Source organism: Homarus americanus, unplaced genomic scaffold, assembly GCF_018991925.1.
Source record: "Homarus americanus isolate GMGI-L3 unplaced genomic scaffold, GMGI_Hamer_2.0 scaffold33468, whole genome shotgun sequence".
In the NCBI taxonomy this organism is placed as follows: domain Eukaryota; kingdom Metazoa; phylum Arthropoda; class Malacostraca; order Decapoda; family Nephropidae; genus Homarus; species Homarus americanus.
Window position 1 is genome coordinate 1,764,419 of NW_024714177.1, and position 26,638 is coordinate 1,791,056.

General features: G+C 47.1%; 1 protein-coding gene across 4 annotated transcripts in view; it reads right to left on the reverse strand.

The window, feature by feature from the left end:
• Positions 1 to 25,651, reverse strand: part of LOC121876480 (NAD(+) hydrolase sarm1-like) — a 218,971-nt gene extending 193,320 nt beyond the window's left edge. For 2 of the 4 annotated variants that reach the window (XM_042381616.1, XM_042381595.1), the window contains exon 1: positions 25,103 to 25,650. In XM_042381616.1, coding sequence (XP_042237550.1) covers positions 25,103 to 25,645 — 543 coding nt within the window. In that variant the 5' untranslated portion in view covers positions 25,646 to 25,650. Of the gene's footprint in view, positions 1 to 25,102 lie in introns of all 4 variants that reach the window. The other 2 variants (XM_042381606.1, XM_042381586.1) reach the window with 2 other exon arrangements.
• Positions 25,652 to 26,638: the final 987 nt, after the last annotated feature.

The following is a 26,638-nucleotide window of genomic DNA, read 5'->3' on the forward strand; positions in this document are numbered from 1 at the left end:
GTGTGTGTGTGAGAGTGTGTGTGTGTGTGTGTGTGTGTGTGTGTGTGTGTGTGTGTGTGTGTGAGAGTGTGTGTGTGTGTGTGTGTGTGTGTGTGTGTGTGTTTACCTTACGACCGTCTCAGAATCGGGGCCACACAAATCCTTACACATTGACACCAACTCAGAAGCGGCCTACATTTCCCCTCACCTGCCTCGCCATTTTTGAACTAATTACCTGTCCTAACTCACATGTCCCCGTCCACGTATTGGTAAACATAATTATATACCGGTGCGCTCTTAACATACCCAGTAGATAACCGGGTCGTGTGTGTGTGTGTGTGTGTGTGTGTGTGTGACTTCCCCCAATGAAAGATAAACAAACTTGAGTAATTATCCCTGTTGTTCTTCTCTCCCCTTCTCTCTCGTTCCGTCTCTTGTTCCTTCCTTTCTCCCCTCGCTTTGCTCCTCCTCCCTTCCTCACTCTTCTCCCCCTCAATCTCATCTCCCTTTCTCCCTCTCATCTTCCTTTTCTCTGCCCTCTCCCCTCTGCCCTATTCCTCCCCCTTCCTTCCTCTCCTCTTCCTCCTCACTTCCTATATGCAACTACGTCTCTTCCTCCTTCTTTCCCCCTCTTCATTTACCTCCCCTTCCTTCTCCCTCTTCAAATCCCTTCCTCCACCCATCTTCTCCTTCACCACCCCTACCTCCTCCTTCCTTCCTTCCTTCCTTCCTTCCCCAAGTTGGTCAGTGTCATACCTCACTAAGCCTAAGGGAGAACTGGTAAATAATCCATCACAACCCTGAATTCTACTACGTAACCCGTACCAACAGCACACACCTCCACAACTCAACCCGTACCAACACCACACACCTCCACAACACAACCCAACCCTACTGACCTCCACAACACATAACCCGTACCACTCCCACTCATCTCCATAATACAACCCTTAACACCAGGAGAGGCAGCAATTTAACACCCATAGTAGTAGTAGTTCTTCACAATACAACAGGAAGGAGATGCAACTGGTAATAAAACACAGCAGAACACGAGCCAGACCTCCAGTGATTTACATATCGGGGTTTAAGAACGACCCATAAAACGGCTTACAACACACACACACACACACACACACACACACACACACACACACACACACACACACAGATGGTGGCGCCCAATAGTGATCTTTGTCACCTGTACTGTTGTATATAGACACCTGACCAGTTCTCCCCTGTCTAGTATTATAGTCACCTGTCCACACCTGCTGAGCATTACTGTCACCTGTCCATTGTTATAGTCACCTGTCCACACCTGTCCCGTAATATATTGTCACCTGTCCTCACCTGACACAAACTCGCCAAGTGTTGTGTACAGTTGAGGTCAAAATCCCCTTAACACCTGATAACATGTGGCATCTCTTCCATCACCACATCCTTCCTCCACCACCATCTCCCTCACCACCCCCACCATCTCCCTCACCAACCCCCCCTCCTCCTCCTCCTCAGAGCCAAACTTAAGAACCTTGTTACATCCTCGAGAACAAGTCTGAGTGTAAATTAAGCGGTAGTAAGTACTGTGTGGGACTCAAGTGCACTTATCTTCCACTTGATGCTGTTGATGATCGCCCACCACGCTGTTGTTTTAAAGGAGTTTGGGTGCTTCAACAGTCGGGGGGAGGGGGGTGAGGGAGGTGTAGGGGAGGTGTGGGGAGGAGGTGTGTGTGTGGGGGAGGTGTGGGGGGAGGGAGGTGTGTGAGGGGAGGTGTGTGAGGGAAGTGGGTGGGAGGGGGAGTTCCAGTATCGTTCAATAAATCTTTTTAAAAGTTTTTACACCAGACGAAAGGTTTATTTATTTATTTATTTATTTTATTTATTTTAAGATATTCGAAAGATGTTCCTTCTAATGGATTATTTTAATGGGTTACTGCTGCCACCACCACTATTACCTGTACTACCACCACTACCACCTCTTCATCTACCACCATTAACAAACATCACCACCACCACCACAAGAGACACTCAACTCACCTTATCGGTACAAAACAATGCGCGCACACACACACACACACACACTGCCACACTGCCTTATAAGACCTTCCTTCCTTTGTTGACAATGGGTAATAGTCCATCGCACACGCCCACACCGCCCACAGACGCCCACCCTCATGCCCCGGAGTCAGAAAAAGTCCCCTTATGTCAACAACAGTCACTTTACTATAACAGGTAACTAACATGTTAAAAGTGTGACTCTGATGGTCATTTGTGGAGGATCGTTTTCTGTTTTATGGAGCCAATCAGGTGCACTCTTGATGAAGGTAGCCAATCGGGTACACTCTTGATGAAGGTAGCCAATCAGGTGCACTCTTGATGTAGGTAACCAATCAGGCGCACTCTCGAAGGTAACCAATCAGGTGCACTCTAGATAAAAGTAGCAATCAAGTGCACTCTAAAGAAAGGTAGCCAATCAGGTGCACTCTTACATCAGTGTGCAAATCTTTCAAACTCGGAAATCAGATGTTGTGTCGCTGCTCCCACACCCCCCTACACAATACAAGTGTTCCCAATAGACAGCCAAGAGTTCGAGGACCCACACGGAACCTAGGCTGCCCCCCCCCTCCCCTGATGGATCAAAGTGGGACTACAAACAAACACAAACAAGGTACAGTAGTGTGTGTGTGTGTGTGTGTGTGTGTGCATACTAATCTCGAACACATGTAGGTTTACGTGTATAAAATTATGGATACATATAATTAAACGTTTATATGTTAAGCGTAGTACAAGAGACCAAACAGGAAACACACACACACACATCCAAGGTGCCCTCCCCCCTCAAGACCATTATTTCTGCCCTACCTCAACACCCTGGCCCACTTACCCTACCCCTCTCCACCTCACCCCCCAACTATTTAACACGAAGGTCTCTGAGCATTCTCCTGGGTCCGCGCCCTTAATCTCCTGAGAGAATTTAGCTGAGCAAGAAGAGGAGAAGAGAATCATGTTTAGGCAAGAGAGGCGGGAACTGCGGACGGTGTAGAGAAGTGGGAAATGCTGACAGTGTTTCGGTTGCTTTATATCACACAGCTGTAGTGAATCAGTGTAAATGCCCAAAGTAATCTTCTGTTATGAGGAGAATTTAACCTAAGAATCTTCAAGAATGACCAAAAATATCCCCATAGTTTGAATTCCTCGCCTAATTTCAAATCACGAAGAGAATTTAACGTAGTAAACTTTTCAGAATGTTGGTATTTTAATTCTGGTTAAGTCAGAATTCCTCACCTAATATACAGCTAAGGGAAGGGGGGGGAGGAATTCTCGTAGGAACTTTTAAGAATTGACCAAGTGGACAAGTTAGAATTTCTTCATAATATCCAGTTAAGAGAAAAAAATATAATCGTATGAACTTCCAGGAATTAAATTCCTTTAATGCCGAAATGAATTAAATACAATAATCATCTAATATATAACTCGAAGAAAAATTACCTTTAAATTTTTGACAATCAGAACTAATTAAAGATCCTTATCTCATCACCTTTTTACCTGTGAGAATAAATTACCTTAGAACCCTTTGAGAATCAGATCAATACACTACAGTCAACTAATTAGATTTACCTTAAGAGCGTGTACATACCTATGTCACACCTGGTTCCACCACCTGCCACAGCTAACCCTCCCTCCCTCCTCCTCCTCCTCCATCACTTGCTCACCACAACAACAACAACAACGACATACCTGCAAGCAAGAGAAGAACATATGTGTTAAAACTTGTGATGACACGAGAGAGAGAGAGAATATACAGAGAAAAAATAGAGATAAAGAGAAGAAGTAAGAGAAATAATAATAAGTAATAAACATAATAATAACAACAACAAAACACTGTTATGGTGAGTTACTGAAGCTCTGTATGCAAATTGACCTCACTGGTTACCGAGTAGTCAAAATTATCTTAATACAGGTTACGAGTTTTGTATATATTCACGTAAGATATTTAGACAGGTATATTCCAGGTTAATTAAATACAGGTATAATCAAGGTTAATTAAGCACAGGTATATCTAAGGTTAATTAAGATGCAGGTATATTCAAGGTTAAATATACACAGGTGTTCTCGAGTTTAATTGAGCAGGTATACTCAAGGGTAAATAGCCACAGGTGTATCCCAGATTTTTAACCACGCAGGTATACTCAACGTCAATGTAAACAAAGGAATATTTACTTCCCGAAATATGTGCTAATACTTAGGATACTACACACACACACACACACACACACACACACACACACACACACACACTTAAAGACACGGATTAAGACAGCCAGGCGCGTCATGGTGGCCGATCCTACTGCCTCCCCCTCCCTCCTCGCTGCCTTGTCCCACCTGGTTCCAATCTCACCCTGCCTCGCTCCGACCTGCACCACCCCTGCTCCGCCTCGATCTGCCTTGTCCCACCTGGTTCCAACCTCACCCTGCCTCGCTCCGACCTGCACCACCCCTGCTCCGCCTCGATCTGCCTTGCCCCACCTGGTTCCACCCCACCCTGCCTCGCGCCGACCTGCACCACCCCGCTCCGCCTCGATCTGCCTTGCCCCACCTGGTTCCACCCCACCCTGCCTCACTCCGACCTGCACCGCCCCGCTCCGTCGTGCACCACCCCATCACCCACATAAAACACACTCGCAGTTCCAATCTTTACAGCCAACACTTGGCTTTTAGTAATGCCACAAACATACAAATAAAAATTCAAGATAGATAATTAACAACAATACTAATAATAAAAAAATAATAATAATAATAATAATATCAAAATAATAATAATAGTAATAATAATAAAAAATAATAAATAATAATACATAAAATTAATAATAATAGTAATAAAAATAAATATTACTTCACAACATATTGCTATATAACATCAGCACAGGTAAACATAGAAAATCATTAACAACCAGCGTGAGGTAGGTGTCAGGTATAGGGAACGTTTATAACCCGGACAGATAAAAGGCCCACTAACACCGCCTCGCACCCTGGAGGAGAAGCACTCAACACTACACTCGAGTACCAGTGTTCGTACCCCAACGTACCACCACATAACGATTCCCCCCCCCCTACCTTGTGTACCGTGAGCACCTCCCTCTGTACCAACACAATAAGACAGGTCATTTACCCCCACGTAATGGAGGTGTTCTTCTACAGGTCTTCGTCAGGAGGGTGTTGTGTCGGACACCAGTAAACCCCCATATATGACTCTAGGCGATATCACTTTGTGGTTTACGATCACGAAGCTCACACCATCACCAGGGTTTATGGGGAGGCGTGCGGGCGTGGATGATGGTGGTGTACAGTGGGCGTGGATGGTGGTGTACAGTGGGCGTGGGTGGTGGTGATGACGATGGGCGTGGTAGGTGGTGATGACGATGGGCGTGGTAGGTGGTGATGACGATGGGCGTGGTAGGTGGTGATGACGATGGGCGTGGGTGGTGATGACGATGGGCGTGGTAGGTGGTGATGACGATGGGCGTGGGTGGTGGTGATGACGATGGGCGTGGTAGGTGGTGATGACGATGGGCGTGGTAGGTGGTGATGACGATGGGCGTGGGTGGTGGTGATGACGGTGGGCGTGGGTGGTGATGATGAAGAGTAAGCGTGGGGTGTTGGTGATGACAATGGGCGTGGGAGGTCGTCGTCACCACCAGTATATTCCCAGGTCATCTTACTCCCCCAGGTACAATACACGCGAGGCAGCATATTCAACCCGCTACCCGACACCCAACCTGGCGTGTTGTTACTCCTGCTGGGGGACACTCACGCCTTGGTCCTCACGTGTACCTCACCTTCACGGCTCACACTAATCCTAAGCTTCACGGTCTTTCAAGGTTAGGTTAGGTTAGGTTATGTTATGTTGGATGTGGTTAGGTTAGGTAATGTGAGTTTTACAGGAATACTCACGTCTCGCCAATTACTCGGTGATAACCTTAATATATATCTGATGTTACACGGTGACAATCATAACTCGCTCCCCGGAACAAGTACCTATACGACTTTGCGTGAGACTATATGACACACACTGGACGAAGGATTTTGACAACCCTACCGAGACAACACGAGTCGCAGAGAAGATACTTGTTGTGTGTGTGTGTGTGTGTGTGTGTGTGTGTGTGTGTGTGTGTGTGTGTGTGTGTGTGTGTGTGTGTGTGTATACAGTACTTGGATATAAAAATACATATCAGACATCATCCAAGCGCTTGTAAACTCTGCCCGCGATCCGTTACCATGGCAAGGTACAATACAGGACTAGTGATGCTGCTGCGGTAAATTAAAACAGTCACCGCTGGACACTGTCTCATGTCATCGTTTTCTTTACCTGTCGAAAAACCTAATATGACATAACAGTGCAAACAGTTACCAGGGTAATACTTGGCCAATTTTGGAACGATCTGCACCAAAACTTTAACACCGCGAGTTTTGTACATAGTAATCAATCCTACCAAGTTAGAGGCCGTTCCACAAATCCGTTCACGAGATTTAATAGGGACAGACAGACAGATTGACAGGGACAGAGCCGAAAAGAGGAAGGAAGGAAAGGAGACCATATTAAGGGCATTCAGCAGTAAAAAACAGCCAAAGACACACACACACACACACGCACACACACACACACACACACACGTACACCATCGAGGGTTTCAGCTTTTAAGGCATTCCACCAACTCGATGACCAAACACAAACTACACACCGCCCATAAAAACGTTCTTGGGAGGTAAATAAAATGCAAAATACAGAGAGTGTGTGTGTGTGTGTGTGTGTGTGTGTGTGTGTGTGTGTGCGCGCGCGTGTCGCCTCAGTCTCTGGCCTTATGAGAATATAGTTTTACGGAACCTTGATGGACGGAAGGGAGGAAACATGGAGGGGGTTTGATGAGGGAGGGTAATGAAGGAGGGGGAGGAGGGGTTTGATGGGAGGGAGGATGATGGAGGTGTTAGGTAGTGTGTGTGTGTGTGTGTGTGTGTGTGAACAGTGTGTAAAGGTGAGTCTGTGTGGGGGGATGAGTCAATGTGTGGGGTGAGTCAGTGTGAGGGGGCAGGAGGAGGTTGAAGCAGACACTCATAAGAGGGTGCTGCATGAGGTGTGTGATGGGAGGCTGATTCACCGTGTAAACATCACAGCAACAATAACAACACTGTTGCAAGTCACCATCACCCAGCGATACAGAACATCCATAAGAGAAACAATAAAATAAACAAAGGGGGGCAACCCCCACCCCCTATATCCACCCATCCATCCCCCTCCCCCTAACCCCACCCCTCATCCACCCCATCCCTGCCCCCCCCCGTCACAAGTAAGGGTAGACAAGGTGAAAAAGGTGATATGGTATTCTATAAGATCTTGTTTTATATCTTATATTTACGTGGGTCTTGTATGCAACGGACGGACGGACGGACGGACGGACGGATAAAAGCACCTATTTTCTTAAGTCCTCCTTGAATATTGGAAGACAATGATTAAATTTCAGTAACATTACAAACACACCATCTCCTTCCCACCATCTCCCCTTCCCCAAATCTCCTTTCCACCATCTCCCCTTCCCCACCATCTCCTTCCCACCATCTCCCACCTCCCACCATCTCATCCCCTTCCCCACCATCTCCCCCACCATCTCCCCCTTCCCCACCATCTCCCCTTCCCACCATCTCCCCTTCCCCACCATCCCCCACCCACCCCCCCTGTTAGGTCATCCTGAACCCCCATCTTATCATAACCACATCTTTTACCATCTACTTCACACATTCTCTACCATCCCCATACACTATCACCTCCATGTCCCACCACACCTCCCCTCACCCCTACACACCATCACCCATCACACCTCCAATACCCCCACCCAAAACACCCCCAACACAATCACCACTACATTACACCCCCTCCACCATCATCACTACACCTTCCCCATCAACACCAACAGGAGACAGGAGAAGACTATATACAGACGGAGGGAGCGGTCAGCCTGTAGGAGGGGGGATGAGAGAGGGAGGGAGATAGGTCAGCCCAACCCTGCCCCTTCCCAGCCCATAAGGAGAGAGGTAGAGCTCCTGATTGACCTGTCTCTGAACGCGGCCATCACTCACCTGCCTGATTATCCTCCCTCCTCCATCGTCACAAACACTCCCTCATAAAATAATAAAAAAAACGCACACAGGGCGTATATGGACACCCATTAGCACACTCAGTAGACACGTGGCCACATGCTCAGTAAAAACATGCACTTGGAAGGAACCTTTGTGTGTGTGTGTGTGTGTGTGTGTGTGTGTGTGTGTGTGTGTGTGTGTGTGTGTGTGTGTGTGTGTGTGTGTGTGTGTGTGTTTGTCTGTGTGTTTGTGTGTGTGTGTGTGTGTGTGTGTGTGTGTGTGTGTAGATTAGGCACCCCAGGTTATTTCACCCAATGATTAAACACTAACCTAAGCAAGAGAAAGAGAAGGGGGTGAGGGACAGGTGACAAAAAGAGAGAGAGGGAGACATAGGGCAAGGAGAAGGAAGTGCCAAGAAAGATGACAGTAGCAGGGTAGTAGTTCAATGGCACTACCCTCCCTCGGGTCACTAAACAATGGAGCGCTTGTGGTGTGCCTCCCGCTGGCCTCACACCCCTGCCAACTACCTCCCTATGCCAGTGTGAGTCCCCAGCTGTCCCCAACAAGAGATTCTAAGTCCCCAGCAGTCCCCATCAAGAGAGAAGGTCCCCAGCAGTCCCCAGCAGTCCCCAACAGTCCCCATCACCACCAACAAGAGACTGAATGTTGGAGGTTACCAGAGCGGCTCATAGTCAATATATATCACCATCCCAACCTCTCTCTCTCTCTCCGTCCACTCACTCGGGAGACACGGCCAACAGGAACAGCCTCACACACACAACATTATTTTTCACCCTTAATGTAAATAAACAAAAGAAAACGACATTTATTATTCTGTACTGTTCACCTGTGTTTATTATTATTGAGAGAGAGAGAGAGAGAGAGAGAGAGAGAGACACACACACACACACACCTGCGCATCTGTACACCTGTGATGTCTAATTATATGAACGTAATAGATGTCCTCGTGCTTCCTCCCCACACACACACACACCTCGGTAATAAGCTTCAGGTTTTTATCAAGAGTGAGTCTCCTTAAGCAGTGTTTACAAGTGAGGCCAATCATCCTCTAAAACCAACTGGTCTTTTGTGTCACTCCGGGGTTTACAGGTGTCGCCTCTTAACAAGCTTTCTTTACTACCAATCTGACCAATCATTAATCGGTTTATCGGGGGGAGTACGGAGGGTCAGAGGGGGTAAGGGGAGTTATGAAAGGGTGCAGATAGGGGGGGGGAGACAGGTCAGGGAGGGGCTGATTAGGGAGGGCGGAGTCAGGGGGGGGGTGTCAGGGGGATGAGGGTGGGTCTTGCTACACTTCCCGACACACCTTTAATTAGGGTACGGTCGGTTTACCTGCGCTTACCTCCACCTGTCAGATAATAAAGGCACTAATGACGTTATATCCTTATCTCGTGAAGCTCAAAGATGATGCGCCTTAACCCTGAATATATTATCGACGGGTGTAATTAATTAGCATCTGAGAATATAATGAGTTGGGTTGTCGTAGATTTGACCTATGACGTAATTTAACCTAATCTAAAACATGCATGGTTGATTACGTTGAATGTGGCCTGCTGGTGTAACTGCTCAAATGTTGAAGACAATAACTTGTGCTTCTCCCCTCGTCCACGCCAGGCACAGCCTCTCACATGTAAACTTTGTGATAAACCTTAAAAGCATACACTTGGATACTATATTATTGAATGCGACACTGTCAGAGACTTCAGGCCACTTGGCTTATTGTATCATGAACTATGTAATTACTACATTCAATCAGGAGTGCTTGAGGACATTCTTACTGTTTGTCCAATATTTGCTGCTGGTCCACACTGATTAGTCCTGAAATAGAGTATGAACCTTTGTCCTGTGTGGCAGTGAACAGTGATATTACCCTCAGTGTCAAGACCTGACTGAATTACTGTACTCAGAATACGCAAAACTGTACTCCAAGTTTTGTCAATAAATCTATTAACCGTAAAATCACCACACACACACACACACTATTTTGACTCCGAAAAGGTGTGGATGGGTGAAGGAAGGTGGACGGGAGAGAAGGTGGGAGGGAGGGAAGGAGGGCGAGAGAGAGGGAGGGCAGCGAGCAGGTAGGGAAGATGCACCAGGTAGTGGCCCGTGCCGTGGATGGTAATTAATAACATTCTTTATCTGGAGCGACACACAAAGAATCTCTACAAGGCCTCCCCGCGACCTTCTGGGTGAGGGGGTGTGAGGGGGAGGGAGGGAAGGTGAGGGGGAGGGTAAGGAGGTGAGGGAAGGTGAGGGGAGGAAGGAGGTGAGGGGAGTGGTAGGGGAGGTGAGGGGAAGGGGAAGGTGAGGGGAGGGGAGAGGTGAGAGGGAGGGTAGGGAGTGAGGGGAGGGCAGGGGAGGTGAGGGGAGGTAGAGAAGGTGAGAGGGAGGGTAGGGGAGGTGAGGGGGAGGGCGGGGAGGTAAGGGGGAGGGCGGGAAGGTGGGGGAGGGATGGAAGGTGGGAGGAATGCTAATTAGGTTATATATTTCATACCACTGGAACCTTCACGACGGGAGAGGGTGTGATAAATATCTCTCTCTCTCTCTCTCTCTCTCTCTCTCTCCCTCTCTCTATTTCTCCCTCTCTCTATTTCTCCCTCTCTTTGTATGTGTGTGTGTGAGCCGGCCACCACTAGACTATCCTCACCACAATATATAAGGCGAGATACACCAGATAAATACTAATTTGCATACATTGGCGTAGTTTAGTACCCCCCATCCCCCTTACTTCTGACCTTCCTCTAATTTATGGTGAGTATGTAGTACTATACCATATATCGCACTACACCTACAGTGACTACACCATATCGCACTACACCCTCGACCAGTGTATCACCTGTGAACGCCTCATTAGCACTATACACCCTGTAATAGAGTAGATATTAGGCGTCTCAAAAAAATGTAAACACCTATCTAATAAAAATCTAATACTCGTCTGTATACATTTTTCTGAGACACCCTGTACGTACCTGTGTTAACCTGGATATATATTTAATTAACACATATCTATCACCTTATCACCAAGACGAGTGCCACCACCCTGGAGAGAGACTGGCACTGGTGATGGACGGTGCCAACCTTACCTGTGGGGAGGAGGGGGAGAGTCTACCTGGGTGATGTATTTACCTGTTGTAACGTTAACTATACCTCACTGATAACATGTTAAGTGTATTGTAAGAGCCTTGTGGTATGTTAAGTGTGTGGTGATATGTTAAGTGTCCTGTAAGTATCTTGTAATATGTGTCAAGTGATATATTAAATGTAAAGTTATATATCTAAGAATCAAGTGACATTATGACTCAAGAAATATATCGCCATATATTAAATAACAAGTAGTAATATAAGTGGCAAGACATACATGTAAAGTGGCATGTTAAGTGTCAAGTGTTATATATTAAGTGTCAAGTGATGTATATTATATGTCAAGTGATATAAGCTGAGGGGGGAGGCTCAGGTAATCTTCAGGTGATTCCAATTAACCTGTTGATTTTGTGGCTTATCTCTAAACCCAACAGGTAAAGGTCTCCATCCCCCCCCCAACTTTATCTCCCTCATCTACCCCACCACCTCTCTCTCTCTCTCTCTATCTCTCTCTCTCTCTCTCTCTCTCTCTCTCTCTCTCTCTCTCTCTCTCTACCCTCACCACTGTCTACCTCCCTCACCAACATCACCCCTCCCTCACCACCACCCCACTACCCCTCCCTCACCACCACCCCACTACCCTCCCCACCACCACCCCACTACCCCTCACCCTCACCTCCTCCTCCTTCAGACGACCTCAGCCTCACCGAGAGAAAGCGTCTGACCAAGAAAGAACGACTCATAAACAAAAAATATGAAGAGCCTCAGCGTCGTTCCAAAGAAAGTTAGGCCATAGGGAACGTCTCCAGGTGCATCGGACTCTTAGCTCTGCCACGCCCGGGACAAAAAACTACGTGTGTGTGTGTGTGTGTGTGTGTGTGTGTGTGTGTGTGTGTGTGTGTGTGTGTGTGTGTGTGTGTGTGTGCAGCAAGTTTAAGTCAGTTGGTAATAATCATTCATCGGGTTCTTGACATTTGAGACGGAGGTAAACACGATGTATTTCTTCCTCTTCCTCCTCTAATCATCATCATCCTCTTCCTCTCCCTTCCCTCTTCCCCATTCCCCACCTTCTGTGTCTCTTCCCCTCCCCCATCTCCCCCTCTCCCCCATCATCACACATTCCCTGTGTGTGTGTGTGTTGAGACGAACCGTAGGAGGTAGCGATTGGCTGATGGACTGCGACGGATTATTAGCGCGCGCGCACACACACACACACAGGTAGCTATCAACCACCTCATTTTCTGTTACCATATAGAGACTTATATGACGGTAGATAATATATACTGATAGCTTGATATATAAACATGATATAAGTAAAAAAAGTGTTTATTAAGATATTATTAATACCTGTTTAGTATCACCTGGTACTAAATATATATATATATATATATATATATGAGAGAGAGAGAGAGAGAGAGAGAGAGAGAGGTTAGATTAATTTAGGATAACTTAGCTTAGTTTAAGTTAGGTTAAGTTAGGTGAGATTAGCTTAGGTTAACATTAGGGTGTTTAATTATCAGGTGAAATAACCAGATGAGTTAATTAATCTTCAGGTGACGTTCAAAGGTGAGTTCTACCTTACACGACGGATGGACACTTCCTTTGACCCAGGAGGCACAGATAATGTTCTAGTATACCTGGACCTATCCCACCCATCCACTCCATCCCCCACCCTCCCCCAACCACCCCACCCCCTCCATCCCCACCCACACCCTCCCCCATCCACCCCACCCCTCCATCCCCCACCCTCCCCCAACCACCCCACCCTCCATCCCCCACCCACACCCTCCCCCATCCACCCCACCCTCCATCCCCCACCCACCCTCCATCCCCACCCCACCCTCCCCAACCACCCCACCCCTCCATCCCCACCCACACCCCTCCCCCAACCACCCCACCCCTCCATCCCCCACCCACACCCCCCCATCCACCCCACCCCCTCCATCCCCACCCACACCTCCCCCATCCACCCCACCCTCCATCCCCACCCACACCCTCCCCCATCCACCCCACCCCTCATCCACCCCACACACCCTTCCCCATCCACCCCCACCTGGCTACTGTTACACAACCCGGTCTCCTGATGATGAAGACCGTAACCCAAGAGGACCTTCATTTACTATTTGATATATTAAAGAAGACAACCTGCTGGATATATTAATTCTGATATATTACTATTAGTTTTTGTCCTCCCTTGTGTGTGTGTGTGTGTGTGTGTGTGTGTGTGTGTGTGTGTGTGTGTGTGTGTGTGTGTGTGTGTGTTCTGCCACAAGTTGAAATATACACACAGTTTAAGACAATAAATACCAACAAGGGCTTGAAATATACCCCTTCGTACTCCAGAGAGAGAGAGAGAGAGAGAGAGAGAGTCTAACCTTCCCTCCCTCCCTCCCTTCTTCTCCCTCACTTCTCTCTCCCTTCACCCTCACTTCCTCGTCCATCACTGTCCTCACTCCTCACCACCCCCTCCCTCACTGCTAGGCTCGGGGCACCTGTCGTACCCAACCGCGATAATATTATACCAGTTAACCAAAACACCTCGGTGGGCAACGCCTACTGTAGCACCAACCAACTACCACCACCACCACCACCACAACTATCACCAACACGATCACCAACACTATCACCACTAACACCACATCACCACCACCACCATCAACACGATCACCACCAACACCATCAACACTATCACCATCACCATCATCATACATACACAAATGGGCAGAGAGGAAGGAGGAGTCATATGAGCAGGTCAGGTCATCCATAAAGGTCAAAAAGGGAAGGAGGAGAGGAGGAGGAGGAGGAGGAGGAGGAGGAGGAGGAAGAAGAAGAAGAAGAAGAAGAAGAATTAAGAGAGGAAGAAGATTACACCTTATCAGATAATAAAACAACAAATGTAGGTCAGCATCCTTTCATTCATCTTATCACTAAATCCCATTCATAAACACACACACACACACACACACACACACACACACACACACACACACACACACACACTCATTCATAACACCACAACACCCCATTATTAAAAATATGCTCACATGCTCCACGACGTTCATTCAGACACAATCGGCCTCTCTCTTTTAAGTTTAATAGCAGAGCCGTGTACGGGAGAGAGCATTATATAACGTGGATATTCAACCTTTCCACACACACATTACCTCTTGTTAGTACTACTAAGGATACTTTTGGGTATCTCTTTATGGTAGTCTAACGAGGAGGGCATTTTAAGGTCATGGATTACACACTGGATTATATTAAACTCGATTATATTAAACTCGTGGGTGGTGGTGGTGGTGGTGGTGGTGTGGTGGTGGTGGTGGTGGTGGTGGTCCTTGGCTAATACGGAGCCCTTATGTCCCTTCAGCCTGTGTTCCATTGTGTCTATAATATGGCCTCTCATTGTGTCCCTCTTGCCTAGACTAACCCATTATTTTACCCTGTGGGAGTAGTTAGGTTATGACGTGTTTTGCTATGAGTGGTATTGCCAGGGGGAGGTGGTGGAGTGGTGTTGACAGAGATGCAACTTCAACACACTCACGGCTCACACTCACACTTCGGGATCATCAAAGCCCCTCACCTCCATCAGGATCCCCCAAGTGAGTGAGGAGACGAACACGCCTCTACAACTGCAACAGGGATTCAAAATGGCCTCTGAACTCCACTGAGACTCGGTAACCAGATGGATTAACCTCATCCAGAGTTACAGGAATAAACCCAACACCACGACTTAAGACTCTTTGGTGTTAGGGTCCGTCGCAACACACCTGGTGACCTTTATCATCAACACACAGGTGGACATAAACCGTGACCTGTGTTATCAGTAATCACCTCCCCGGGTCAACTCTCTCTCACCTGTAGATAGGTAAACACTTAAATGACCTGGACACGAGATAGTCAAGCTGGAATCACCTGAGTAATCGTCACACCTTCTTGACGATTTTCGGTGTGGAGAGTTAAATATATGTCTGCGGTTGAAGAGGTGGGATGGCAGGTACAGTAGAGCAGCAGGTGGAATGTGATTATCTGAGGCGAGGCGGAGGTTGTGTGACCACGCCTCCCTCATCCCCGGCCACGCCTCCCCAGGGGCCTGTCCTATCATAGATCTCATTAGTAATAACCTCACCTGACCCCCACCTGTTTATATAACCCACAGTGGGGCCTAAATAGTCCTGGAAGCAACACAACTATAAATCAACATTATGATAATTTACATAGATACAGAATTCAATACTTAAATAATTTCACCGGCAGAACATAACATAAGATATAACATTTAGTTAAACTTGTTTGGTGTTATTAGCAAGAAAGGTTTTTAGAAAATCACTTGATGTAAATTTAAGGGTTCTCACACTTTATGTCCAGTCTTAGTGTTAACACGGGTCAGTGGCTGCTTAGACAACACTGCGAAGGGGCGGGAGGTGTAGGCACAGGTAAGTACCAACAGGTGAGGCTGGGTGGAGTCCTCCTCCTCCTCCTCCAGGGTTTTACGACCGAGCCCTCGTTATGTTGTTCTGTTGCTCTAAACATTCTACACTTATCTTGTGTTTCTCTGTCTGTCAGTAACTCCGCGCCAGTCAGTCTTTTCTTACGTTTTTATCCTATACAAATTATTCGTTTCGTTGACTAGCTCACCTGGCCATCACAAAACCTGCCCAGTTACACCCAAAACTCAACCACCTGAGTCCTAAATGAACACGTCACCCACGACACCAAGGGTTATGTCCCCACTATCACCAGCCCGACGCTCCGAGGCGACAATTAGGATCCGTAGACACGTTCATTATGAGCCAAAACGCTAGATTACGACCCATAACCCAGCTGGCCCGTCCCGCTCACCCCCTGGCGGCCCTCTCACCTGACGGTCACCCCCACCTTGACGGCCACGAGGGACCTACCACCCACTTTAAGCTACTATTAAGGACCAATAACATCACTAACGGGGCTTCGTGACAACCATCCCCAGCGCCACGGTCAACAACACAACCCAGAGGTTATCTCGAGGTGACCCCATCTTACATACAGGTCGGGTTCTGAGGTCCAAGTGGCCTGACAACACCTGGACGTGAAGGAGACTCAGCCCTGACCCAAAGATATCTTAGTTGTACCATGACTGAAGGTACAATGGTATGGTACAACAGTAAACAAGAGATAGTAACAGTACACACAAAGAGACAGGGTACAACGGGGCCTTACTTCAGGTACACTATCAGTTTATCAGATAGGATTCAGATGCTCAAAGTCTCTCCTCATTAACACTATACTCGTAACTCAAGATTATACATACATACATAAACTATACATATATCATACAGACATACATTATAGAGTACAAATATTAAGCCAATGCAAGCAAGCTGTATAAATTTGGTGCCAGCTGACGTAGTTGGCACAGGCAGAGGAACTCCAGGCAGCGGTGCCAACCTGTCATGGCTGATAGTGACCTGGTTCATGCAGCTGTGTTGTGTGTTGATGCTGCTCCACACCTTCACAGAATTATTATACAGCATCACAGCACCAGTATATACCGTCACAGCACTAGTATATACCGTCACAGCACTAGTATATACCGTCACAGCACTAGTATATACCGTCACAGCACTAGTATATACCGTCACAGCACTAGTATATACCGTCACGTAACTAGTATATACTCACAGCACTAGTAAGTATATACCGTCACAGCACCAGTATATACCGTCACACACTAGTATATACCGTCACAGCACCAGTATATACCGTCACAGCACCAGTATATACCGTCACAGCACCAGTATATACCGTCACAGCACCAGTATATATCACAGCACTAGTATATACCGTCACAGCACTAGTATATACCGTCACAGCACAGTATATACCGTCAAGCACTAGTATACACGTCACAGCACCAGTATATACCGTCACAGCACCAGTATATACCGTCACAGCACTAGTATACCGTCACAGCACTAGTATATACCGTCACAGCACTAGTATATACCGTCACAGCACCAGTATATATTCACAGCACTAGTATATACCGTCACAGCACCAGTATATACCGTCACAGCACCAGTATATACCGTCACAGCACCAGTATACCGTCACAGCACCAGTATATCCGTCACAGCACCAGTATATACCGTCACAGCGCCAGTATATACCGTCACAGCACTAGTATATACCGTCACAGCACTAGTATATACCGTCACAGCACCAGTATATACCGTCACAGCACCAGTATATACCGTCACAGCACCAGTATATTCACAGCACCAGGCAAAGTCACAGCACTAGTATATACCGTCACAGCACTAGATATATACCGTCACAGCACCAGTATATACCGTCACAGCACCAGTATATACCGTCACAGCACCAGTATATGCACCGTCACAGCACCAGTATATACCGTCACAGCACCAGTATATCCGCCAAGCACCAGTATATACCGTCACAGCACCAGTATATACCGTCACAGCACCAGTATATATCGTCACAGCACCAGTATATACCGTCACAGCACCAGTATATACCGTCACAGCACCAGTATATACCGTCACAGCACCAGTATATACCGTCACAGCACCAGTATATACCGTCACAGCACCAGTATATACTGTCACAGCACTAGTATATACCGTCACAGCACCAGTATATACCGTCAGCACTAGTATATACCGTCACAGCACCAGTATATACCGTCACAGCACCAGTATATACCGTCACAGCACCAGTATATACCGTCACAGCACCAGTATATGCCGTCACAGCACCAGATATATACCGTCACAGCACCAGTATATACCGTCACAGCACCAGTATATATCGTCACAGCACCAGTATATACCGTCAAGCACTAGTATATACCGTCACAGCACCAGTATATACCGTCACAGCACCAGTATATACCGTCACAGCACCAGTATATACCGTCACAGCACCAGTATATACTGTCACAGCACCAGTATACCGTCACAGCACCAGTATATACCGTCACAGCACCAGTATATACCGTCACAGCACTAGTATATACCGTCACAGCACTAGTATATACCGTCACAGCACCAGTATATACCGTCACAGCACTAGTATATACCGTCACAGCACCAGTATATACCGTCACAGCACTAGTATATACCGTCACACTAGTATATACCGTCACAGCACCAGTATATACCGTCACAGCACCAGTATATACCGTCACAGCACCAGTATATACCTCACAGCACCAGTATATACCGTCACAGCACTAGTATATACCGTCACAGCACCAGTATATACTGTCACAGCACCAGTATATACCGTCACAGCACCAGTATATACCGTCACAGCACCAGTATATACCGTCACAGCACCAGTATACCGTCACAGCACCAGTATATACCGTCACAGCACCAGTATACCGTCACAGCACCAGTATATACCGTCACAGCACTAGTATATACCGTCACAGCACTAGTATATACCGCCACAGCACCAGTATATACCGCCACAGCACCAGTATATACCGTCACAGCACCAGTATATATACCGTCACAGCACTAGTATATACCGTCACACCAGTATATACCGCCACAGCACCAGTATATACCGTCACAGCACTAGTATATACTGTCACAGCACCAGTATATACCGTCACAGCACCAGTATATACTGTCACAGCACCAGTATATACCGTCACAGCACCAGTATATACCGTCACAGCACACGACCCAACAACAACCATCACTTAACCAAGCCATTATGAAGACCAGTCACTAATAGAACACGTCCAGTACTACCACCGTCCGTCACGTACCAAGGACGGTGTAAGTTAAAAGATAATCATTGTCCATGGTACAACACACACACACACGCACCCCCCCCCCCCCACAACCCTACCCTACCCTACCCACCCCCACAGTCCCTACCCTACCCTACCCACCCAACCCCACACAGAAACACCTCCCATCACCTCCTCACATGACCAAGACATTCCTCCACCATCAAACTGTATTGTAGGTTAAGAGAGTCCCATCAGCCGAGCTTTTGTGTCTCTTATACCAGTTCATTTATCCTCTGATTCAACCCTTGACTGTGTGTGTGTGTGTGTGTGTGTGTGTCTGTGTGTGTGTGTGTGTGTCTGTGTGTGTGTGTGTGTCTGTGCGTGTGTCTGTGTGTGTGTGTGTCTGTGTGTGTCTGTGTGTGTGTGTCTGTGTGTGTGTCTTGTGTGTGTGTGTCTTGTTTGTGTGTGTGTGTGTGTGTCTGTGTGTGTGTGTGTCTTGTTTGTGTGTGTGTGTGTGTGTGTGTGTGTGTCTGTGTGTGTGTGTCTGTGTGTGTGTGTGTGTCTGTGTGTGTGTGTGTGTCTGTGTGTGTGTGTCTGTGTGTGTGTGTGTCTTGTTTGTGTGTGTGTGTCTGTGTGTGTGTGTCTGTGTGTGTGTCTGTGTGTGTGTGGTTTAAACCACTTCAATTTATTTCACCTGAAGATTAACCACCCTTATGTTATCTTGCGGGGGTTAGGTTAGGTTAATATTTAAATAAGTTAAGTGTCTAATCTCCGGGTGACCAGACACTTAAGAGACCCCAATAAAGCTGCACTACAAGAATATATTTATTACGGCTTTGTGAGTTTTATCTCCCAAAAAAAATAATAATAAAAACACCTTCACACACACACACACACACACACACACACACACACACACACACACACACACACACCAGACACACACACACACACACACACACCTATCATCTATACTTATTTATTACAAGTAAACAAATAGATAACTACCCAATCGAGTCTTTTAGTCGAGGTTAGGAGTTAGGTTAGTGGGAGAGGAGGATGAGAACGAGGAAGGAAGGAGAAGGAAAGGGCGAGGAAGGAGGGAGGGACAGGGAGGGAGGGAGGGAGGAAGGAAGGAAGGAAGGAAGGAAGGAAGGAAGGAAGGAGAGGCGTCCATCTCTCTGACCGACTGCAGATGGTATTTATATGTCACTCCAAGGACACACTTAATGGTGGGCTGGCGACGTCATAAGTGTACCTCGACCTGTCATAACGATGTTGTGGTACCTCGACCTGTTATAACGATGTTGGTTGGGTACCTCGACCTGTTATAACGATTGGTTGGTGTCACCTCGACCTGTTATAACGATGTTGGCTGGTGTACCTCGACCTGTTATAACGATGTTGGTTGGTGTACCTCGACCTGTTATAACGATGTTGGTTGGTGTACCTCGACCTGTTATAACGATGTTGGTTGGTGTACCTCGACCTGTTATAACGATGTTGGCTGGTGTACCTCGACCTGTTATAACGATGTTGGTTGGTGTACCTCGACCTGTTATAACGATGTTGGCTGGTGTACCTCGACCTGTTATAACGATGTTGGCTGGGTGTACTCGACCTGTTATAACGATGTTGGCTGGTTTCCGACCTGTTATAACGATGTTGGCTGGTGTACCTCGACCTGTTATAATGATGTTGGTTGGTGTACCTCGACCTGCATGGAACTACCAAGGTGTGATGCAGCCGTGAATGTTGTTTTTTTTTTGCAATGTGAAGAATGTTTATATAGTGTGAATGTGATGTTTGGCTTCACCTGTATATCAAACACCTCAACATCTTCCCACATAAACACACATTCACACCGACATCTCACCTGTCAAGTCAACATTCGTCACACCTGTCAACATTCTCACCACAATATTACGATAAGCATTTCCAACACCTCACCTGTTAATTAACGAGCCCAACACCTGATTAAGATAAACATCAACAACAACTTACCTGTTTAAATCATATATAAATATTCTCAACACTTAATTAGGCGACGAATACTTGTTAATACACACACACACACACACACACACACACCTCTCACCTGTTGGGCCAAATTCTTCACACATTTTAAAGCAAGAAGCTACACATAAGTCCTGGCAGCTGTGACGACTTCAACAACAACAAATAAAAAACAATAACAACAAATAAAAAACAATAACAACAACCAACAAGTCTTCCAACAACCAACAAGTCTTCCTCACTTCTGGCAGACGGACACACACAGGAAGTAAATTTTTCCAACAAGGACTCTCTCTCTCTCTCTCTCTCTCTCTCTCTCAACTTGTTATGGATTCCAAAAACACCTTTACTGTGAGCTGGTGTGTGTGTGTGTGTGTGTACATGGTGACAGAGACAGACACACACAAGCCACCTCTAAATTGGCACCCTAAAGTGATTCAAGCGAGGCTACATCCCGACCACTCAACAAGCTGTCAAGTGGTGGTGAAGGGCAGCGTGTAGTTAGCTCGTCAACAAGGGCTTACTAAACAGTGCCGTCAGGGTCTTACCAGGCGTTAAAGGGGTCATTAACACACACACGACATGTAATATAAAATTCTTCAATCAATTGTATAAAAAAAATCAACCTAACGAAATTTATCTTTTTATTATTATTAAAGTTGTATTATAAAAGACTATGTTACAGCCGTAGTTCTTATCTACGATGTCTCAATGAATAAGACTGACAGGTGAGGTGAGGTTAGGTTAGGTTCGGTGCTTATAACACATTAAACACCTGTCTGTAGCATTAAAAACCTCAGTATTTATTCTCTTTAATTCTTCAGATCATTCCTAAGATAAACAATAATTTAATAAACGGTGAATGAAAGAATTAACTTTGCTCTTAAAATGGCAGTCGGCGGTGAAACATTTGGTACCTGCAGTTCTGAGAAGGTCAATAAATCACGTTTTTCCTTCTAATTACTGAAATACATTTTAAAACAATCGATACAATTTGAAACATATATAAAAAAATTATAATTATTTGCTAATATTTTATACAATTTACATACTAAAATAAAATAGTGTTTTAAATAATTGCAACTACTTCTCATTCTTGTTTTTTCTTCACTAATAATAAATGGACTCTCTCTCTCTCTCTCTCCTCTCTCTCTCTCTCTCTCTCTCTCTCTCACCTCATCCCTCGCCCAACACGACCACCACTTCCCTCACCCCATACCTCATAACTCCACACATCCTCATAAATACCCCTCCCCTCCCCTTAGGCCACCAGTAGGTATGTCTCTCTCTCTTTCTCACTCCTATTTCTTTTCCTCCTCGTGTCTTCCTCATTCACCTCACACAGTTTTATTATTTCTCACCACTACCACCACTACCACCCACCCCGACCAACTACCACCATCTGTTACAACCACCACCACCGCCACCACTTTCACACAAGGCTCAGGTGTTCTGCTTGCCTCTAACACCTGACAGTACAGAAACACCTGGGTGAGTTTTGCGGAGGATATACGTCAGTCACCTTTACCTTCAGCCTGACAGCCGCTGTTTAATATGACAGCTTCTGTTCATATTTATTACTTGATGTTAATGTTGAAAAGGTGTATAGCATTTAACCCCTTTCAAGACGATGATTTAACCCCTTCACTAAAATAGATTTATTCATTATATTACAAACATTCATTCATCATAATTAACGCTCATTCATTGTACCTCGCTTACGGTGTTCCTCTTCTCTCTCTCTCTCTCTCTCTCTCTCTCTCTCTCTCTCTCCTCCTCCTCCTCCTCCTGCCTTACCTTCCTCTTCTAATATCTAAATATGGCTTCCTTCCTTGTGGCCCCAAATACCAAGATACCAAACACATTTACTACACATTCTTCTCCTCCTCCTCCTCCTCCTCCGATGGATGGTGTGTTGGCTCTGTTCATGGTGAGAAGTGAGGGGAGGAGGAAGTGAGAGAACACGTGGAGGTGGAACTTTCGTCTTGTTGTCATTTGCGGAAACACACACATATATATATACACGCACGCAGATACACACACACACACACACACACATATATACACGCACGCAGATACACACGCACACACACTCGACTAAACAACATTTCCCACCTCCCATCTCTCAGGTTAGCAGGTTCAACCAATCACAGTCCACCGTTCAACCAATCAGAGGCCGTCGTTCCATCAGTCTACATACACCTGTTGCCAATACACACAACAGGGAACTAGTTTATTCCCTTTAAATATCCCAAATTTCCCATTTACTATCGCAAAGTCTCCCTTAAACGTAATCACTACCACCCTTAAATCAATTAACTCCCTTTGATGTATTAACTATGAGACTTTAAGTGTAGTGAACTGTTCAGAGAGCCATCGTTAAACACCTGCATTGGCCCTACAGGTATATGACTCAGGTAAGGTAATTAAAAAAAATTGGTTATGACACGCACACACACACACATACACACACACACACACACACACACACACACACACACACACACACACACACACACACACCTTTTCATTCTCTAAAACGATCCCTTACGTAAGCACAAACTTGTCCTGGCTCGACCAACTGCCGCTCACCTGTACGTCTGTTTGTCTGTCTGTTGGCAAGAGACTCGTGGAGGCTGACAGCGGCATATACATGGAGGCCAACATAGTCAATACACACGTGGAGGCCAACACAGTCAATACACACGTGGAGGCCAACACAGTCAATACACACGTGGAGGCCAACACAGTCAATACACACGTGGAGGCCAACACAGTCAATACACACGTGGAGGCCAACCTAACCAACACACGTGGAGGCCAACAGTCAATACAAAATGTGGAGGCTAACACAGTCAATACACACGTGGAGGCCAACACAGCCATACACACTGAGGCCAACACACAATACACACGTGGAGGCCAACCTAACCAACACAAACGTGGAGGCCAACACAGTCAATACACACGGAGGGCACAACACAGTACTACACACGTGGAGGCCAACACAGTCAATACACACGTGGAGGCCAACACAGTCAATACACACGTGGAGGCCAACCTAACCAACACACTAGACCACATAAAAATAAACACTGCCTCTTTCCTCGCCCAGACCAGACTCTCACTCCTAACTTAAATCCTCTTCCTCATCTTCCTGCTCCTCCAGCTGCTGCTCCTCCTCCTGCTGCTCCTCCTCCTCCTGCTGCTCCTCCTCCTCAGACCTCGAGAGACGTGACACCGCACATAACTACACCTCAATCCACCTCTACGACACACACATATATATATAAGGCTTAAATATGGCATCAAACCTATATAGAGACTCCTTAGATACAAGTTTCTCTCTCTCTCTCTCTCTCTCTCTCTCTCTCTCTCTCTCTCTCTCTCTCTCTCTCTCTCTCTCTCTCTACGCCCATCACTGGTAGAATTGATTTAGAGTTTGTGTGTGTGTCTGTCAGTGGTCTGTCTCTGTCAGTAAGGGTGGCATAAGTTCTTCAATGGGGTGGTCGTGGTTTTGTACAGTAAGGATGTAAAATGTTGGCCAATCAATTCGTCATAAGGTGTCTTGACGGGAAAGGTGGAGGGAGGGAGAGTGTCTTGAGGGAGGGAAGTGTCTTGAAGGAGAGGGACAGAGGGAGGGAAAAGGGGAAGGAAGGGTGTCTTGGGAGAAAAAGGGGGGGGGGGGAGGGCGCTTGTGCTTGCCTGCCTGCCCGTCCTCATGTGTAACTGAGACACGACACTGCCAAACACTCACTCCCTCACCACCATCAGGTCGACCACGCCCCCTTCCTACCTGTACGGTCGTCCTTCAAGAGGTACCTTACAGTGTCTACCTTCCTTAATATAACCTTACACACGAGTCACTCACATAATGAAGTAGTCTATATATTATGTTTTAATCATCAAGGTCCCTCAAAAGGTTGTTTAATACATTACGTAATAAAAAAAATCAGTCGTGAAAAGGCAGAACAAGTCTGGGTGAGGTGAGGTAAGGTTGTTAGGAGGCATCACGGTGTAACCCTGACGAGGGTACTGGAGTAAGCCTAACGCAGCCACGTCAAGGGGACTAGAGACTGAACATAGGTAAGCCACACAGGTGAGGACACATCACGGTGTACTAACCCAGGTGGCGTGGCTCTTATATACCTTTGGCAGTGTGGTGGAGCACCCAAGTGGAGGGGGCGTCGCTGGCGCCCTGTGGGGGGAGGAGGGTTGCGACACGCACGCCCCCCGGTGGTGACTTCCGTCACGCCCGTAGCTGCCCCCTCCCCCCGTGGGCGGCCAGGTGAGGGGCGTCCCACTGCCTTCTGAGTCCGGCGTCTTAGTGGTGACCCAGCGGGAGTGGTAGTCCTCTGGCTCCTGCACCCAGAACCCCTTACTGTGGGGCGCCCTGGGGCTGGCCGACGACCCTCGCTGAGATCCTCCCGGGGACACGCTATTGGTGTACCCGTTGCCGTTGCTGGTGAGGCTGGGCACGCTGCTGTTGCTCCGTCGACGATTTCGGAGATTGTTGGAGATGTTGGCGTTGGCCAGATTACTGGTGGAGCCTCCACCAGTGTTCTCCCTCACCCAGCCTCCGTTGGGGTCACGCGACCAACCCTTCCTTTTGTCCTCCATCTCTCTGCCCCAAGTCTTGTTGTTCACTCCTCCAACACTACTACTCATCTCCCCACCATTCCCTCCCCCGCCCCCCCTGTTCCTGCCGCTCCAGTGAGGCAACATCAACACAAGCATCTGCAGGTCACAAACATGTAAACAAACTTGAGTTTCTGTTTGTTTCTGGCCACAACAAGAGCTTTATATTTTCATACTTCACATGGCCTCTCCTGCCGCCTCCAGGTACCTCCCCCGGAGGAGGAGCCCTGAGCTTCACCTAGTGTGCTAGGTTGTGCGGCTGCCTGAATAAGGTAATGGTAAGTAACCCATCTTACGGGGTGGCAGGAAGGCTTGGCTCCACGCTCACTGGTCCACACTTTGCTGTAAGCCATCAACTATTTCATTCCTCGATAACTGCACTGGTCGTGGTAATCCTGTAATGTTCACGTGGAGGAAAGTTCCCTCGGTAGTGTCGTGACGGAGGCGAGGCAGTGGGCCCGGCAGTGACGGTGGTAAGGGGATAGTGTACCGCTTGGTAAGGCAAGTTCCTCACAACAGGTGAATCAAGGCCCTCCCAACCCTCCGCCGCCAACAACCAAACTCAACTGGGGTGGCTGCGGCCGCCTGCCCGACCCAGACACCCTGCCAACTCCCTCTCCCAGTCACACCCGCTCCCTCCTCCCCTGCACCATCTCGACCAAACCTCTCCACAACTTTACAACCATAACCCGCACCGCCACAACAAGGAGGAGGCCACACGTCCCATAGATCAAGGCCTTTAAGAGGTTATAATTGTGATGTGTAGCGACGTGTGGCAGGCGTGTAAACCCCCTAAGGTACGACCCAGAACAGGCGGCTCAGGGGTGACTGAAGGAAACCCTCTGTTCCACTCCCCAGTGTCGCACCCCGAGTCATTAAACTCCTGATTCCCAATTATCCGCCCTACAACTTCCCGCTGTGTGTGTGTGTGTGTGTGTGTGTGTGTGTGTGTGTGTGTGTGTGTGTGTGCTAGCAGAATCTCGAACATTCCCGCCCTCACTCGCTGCTACGTCACACTTGAGG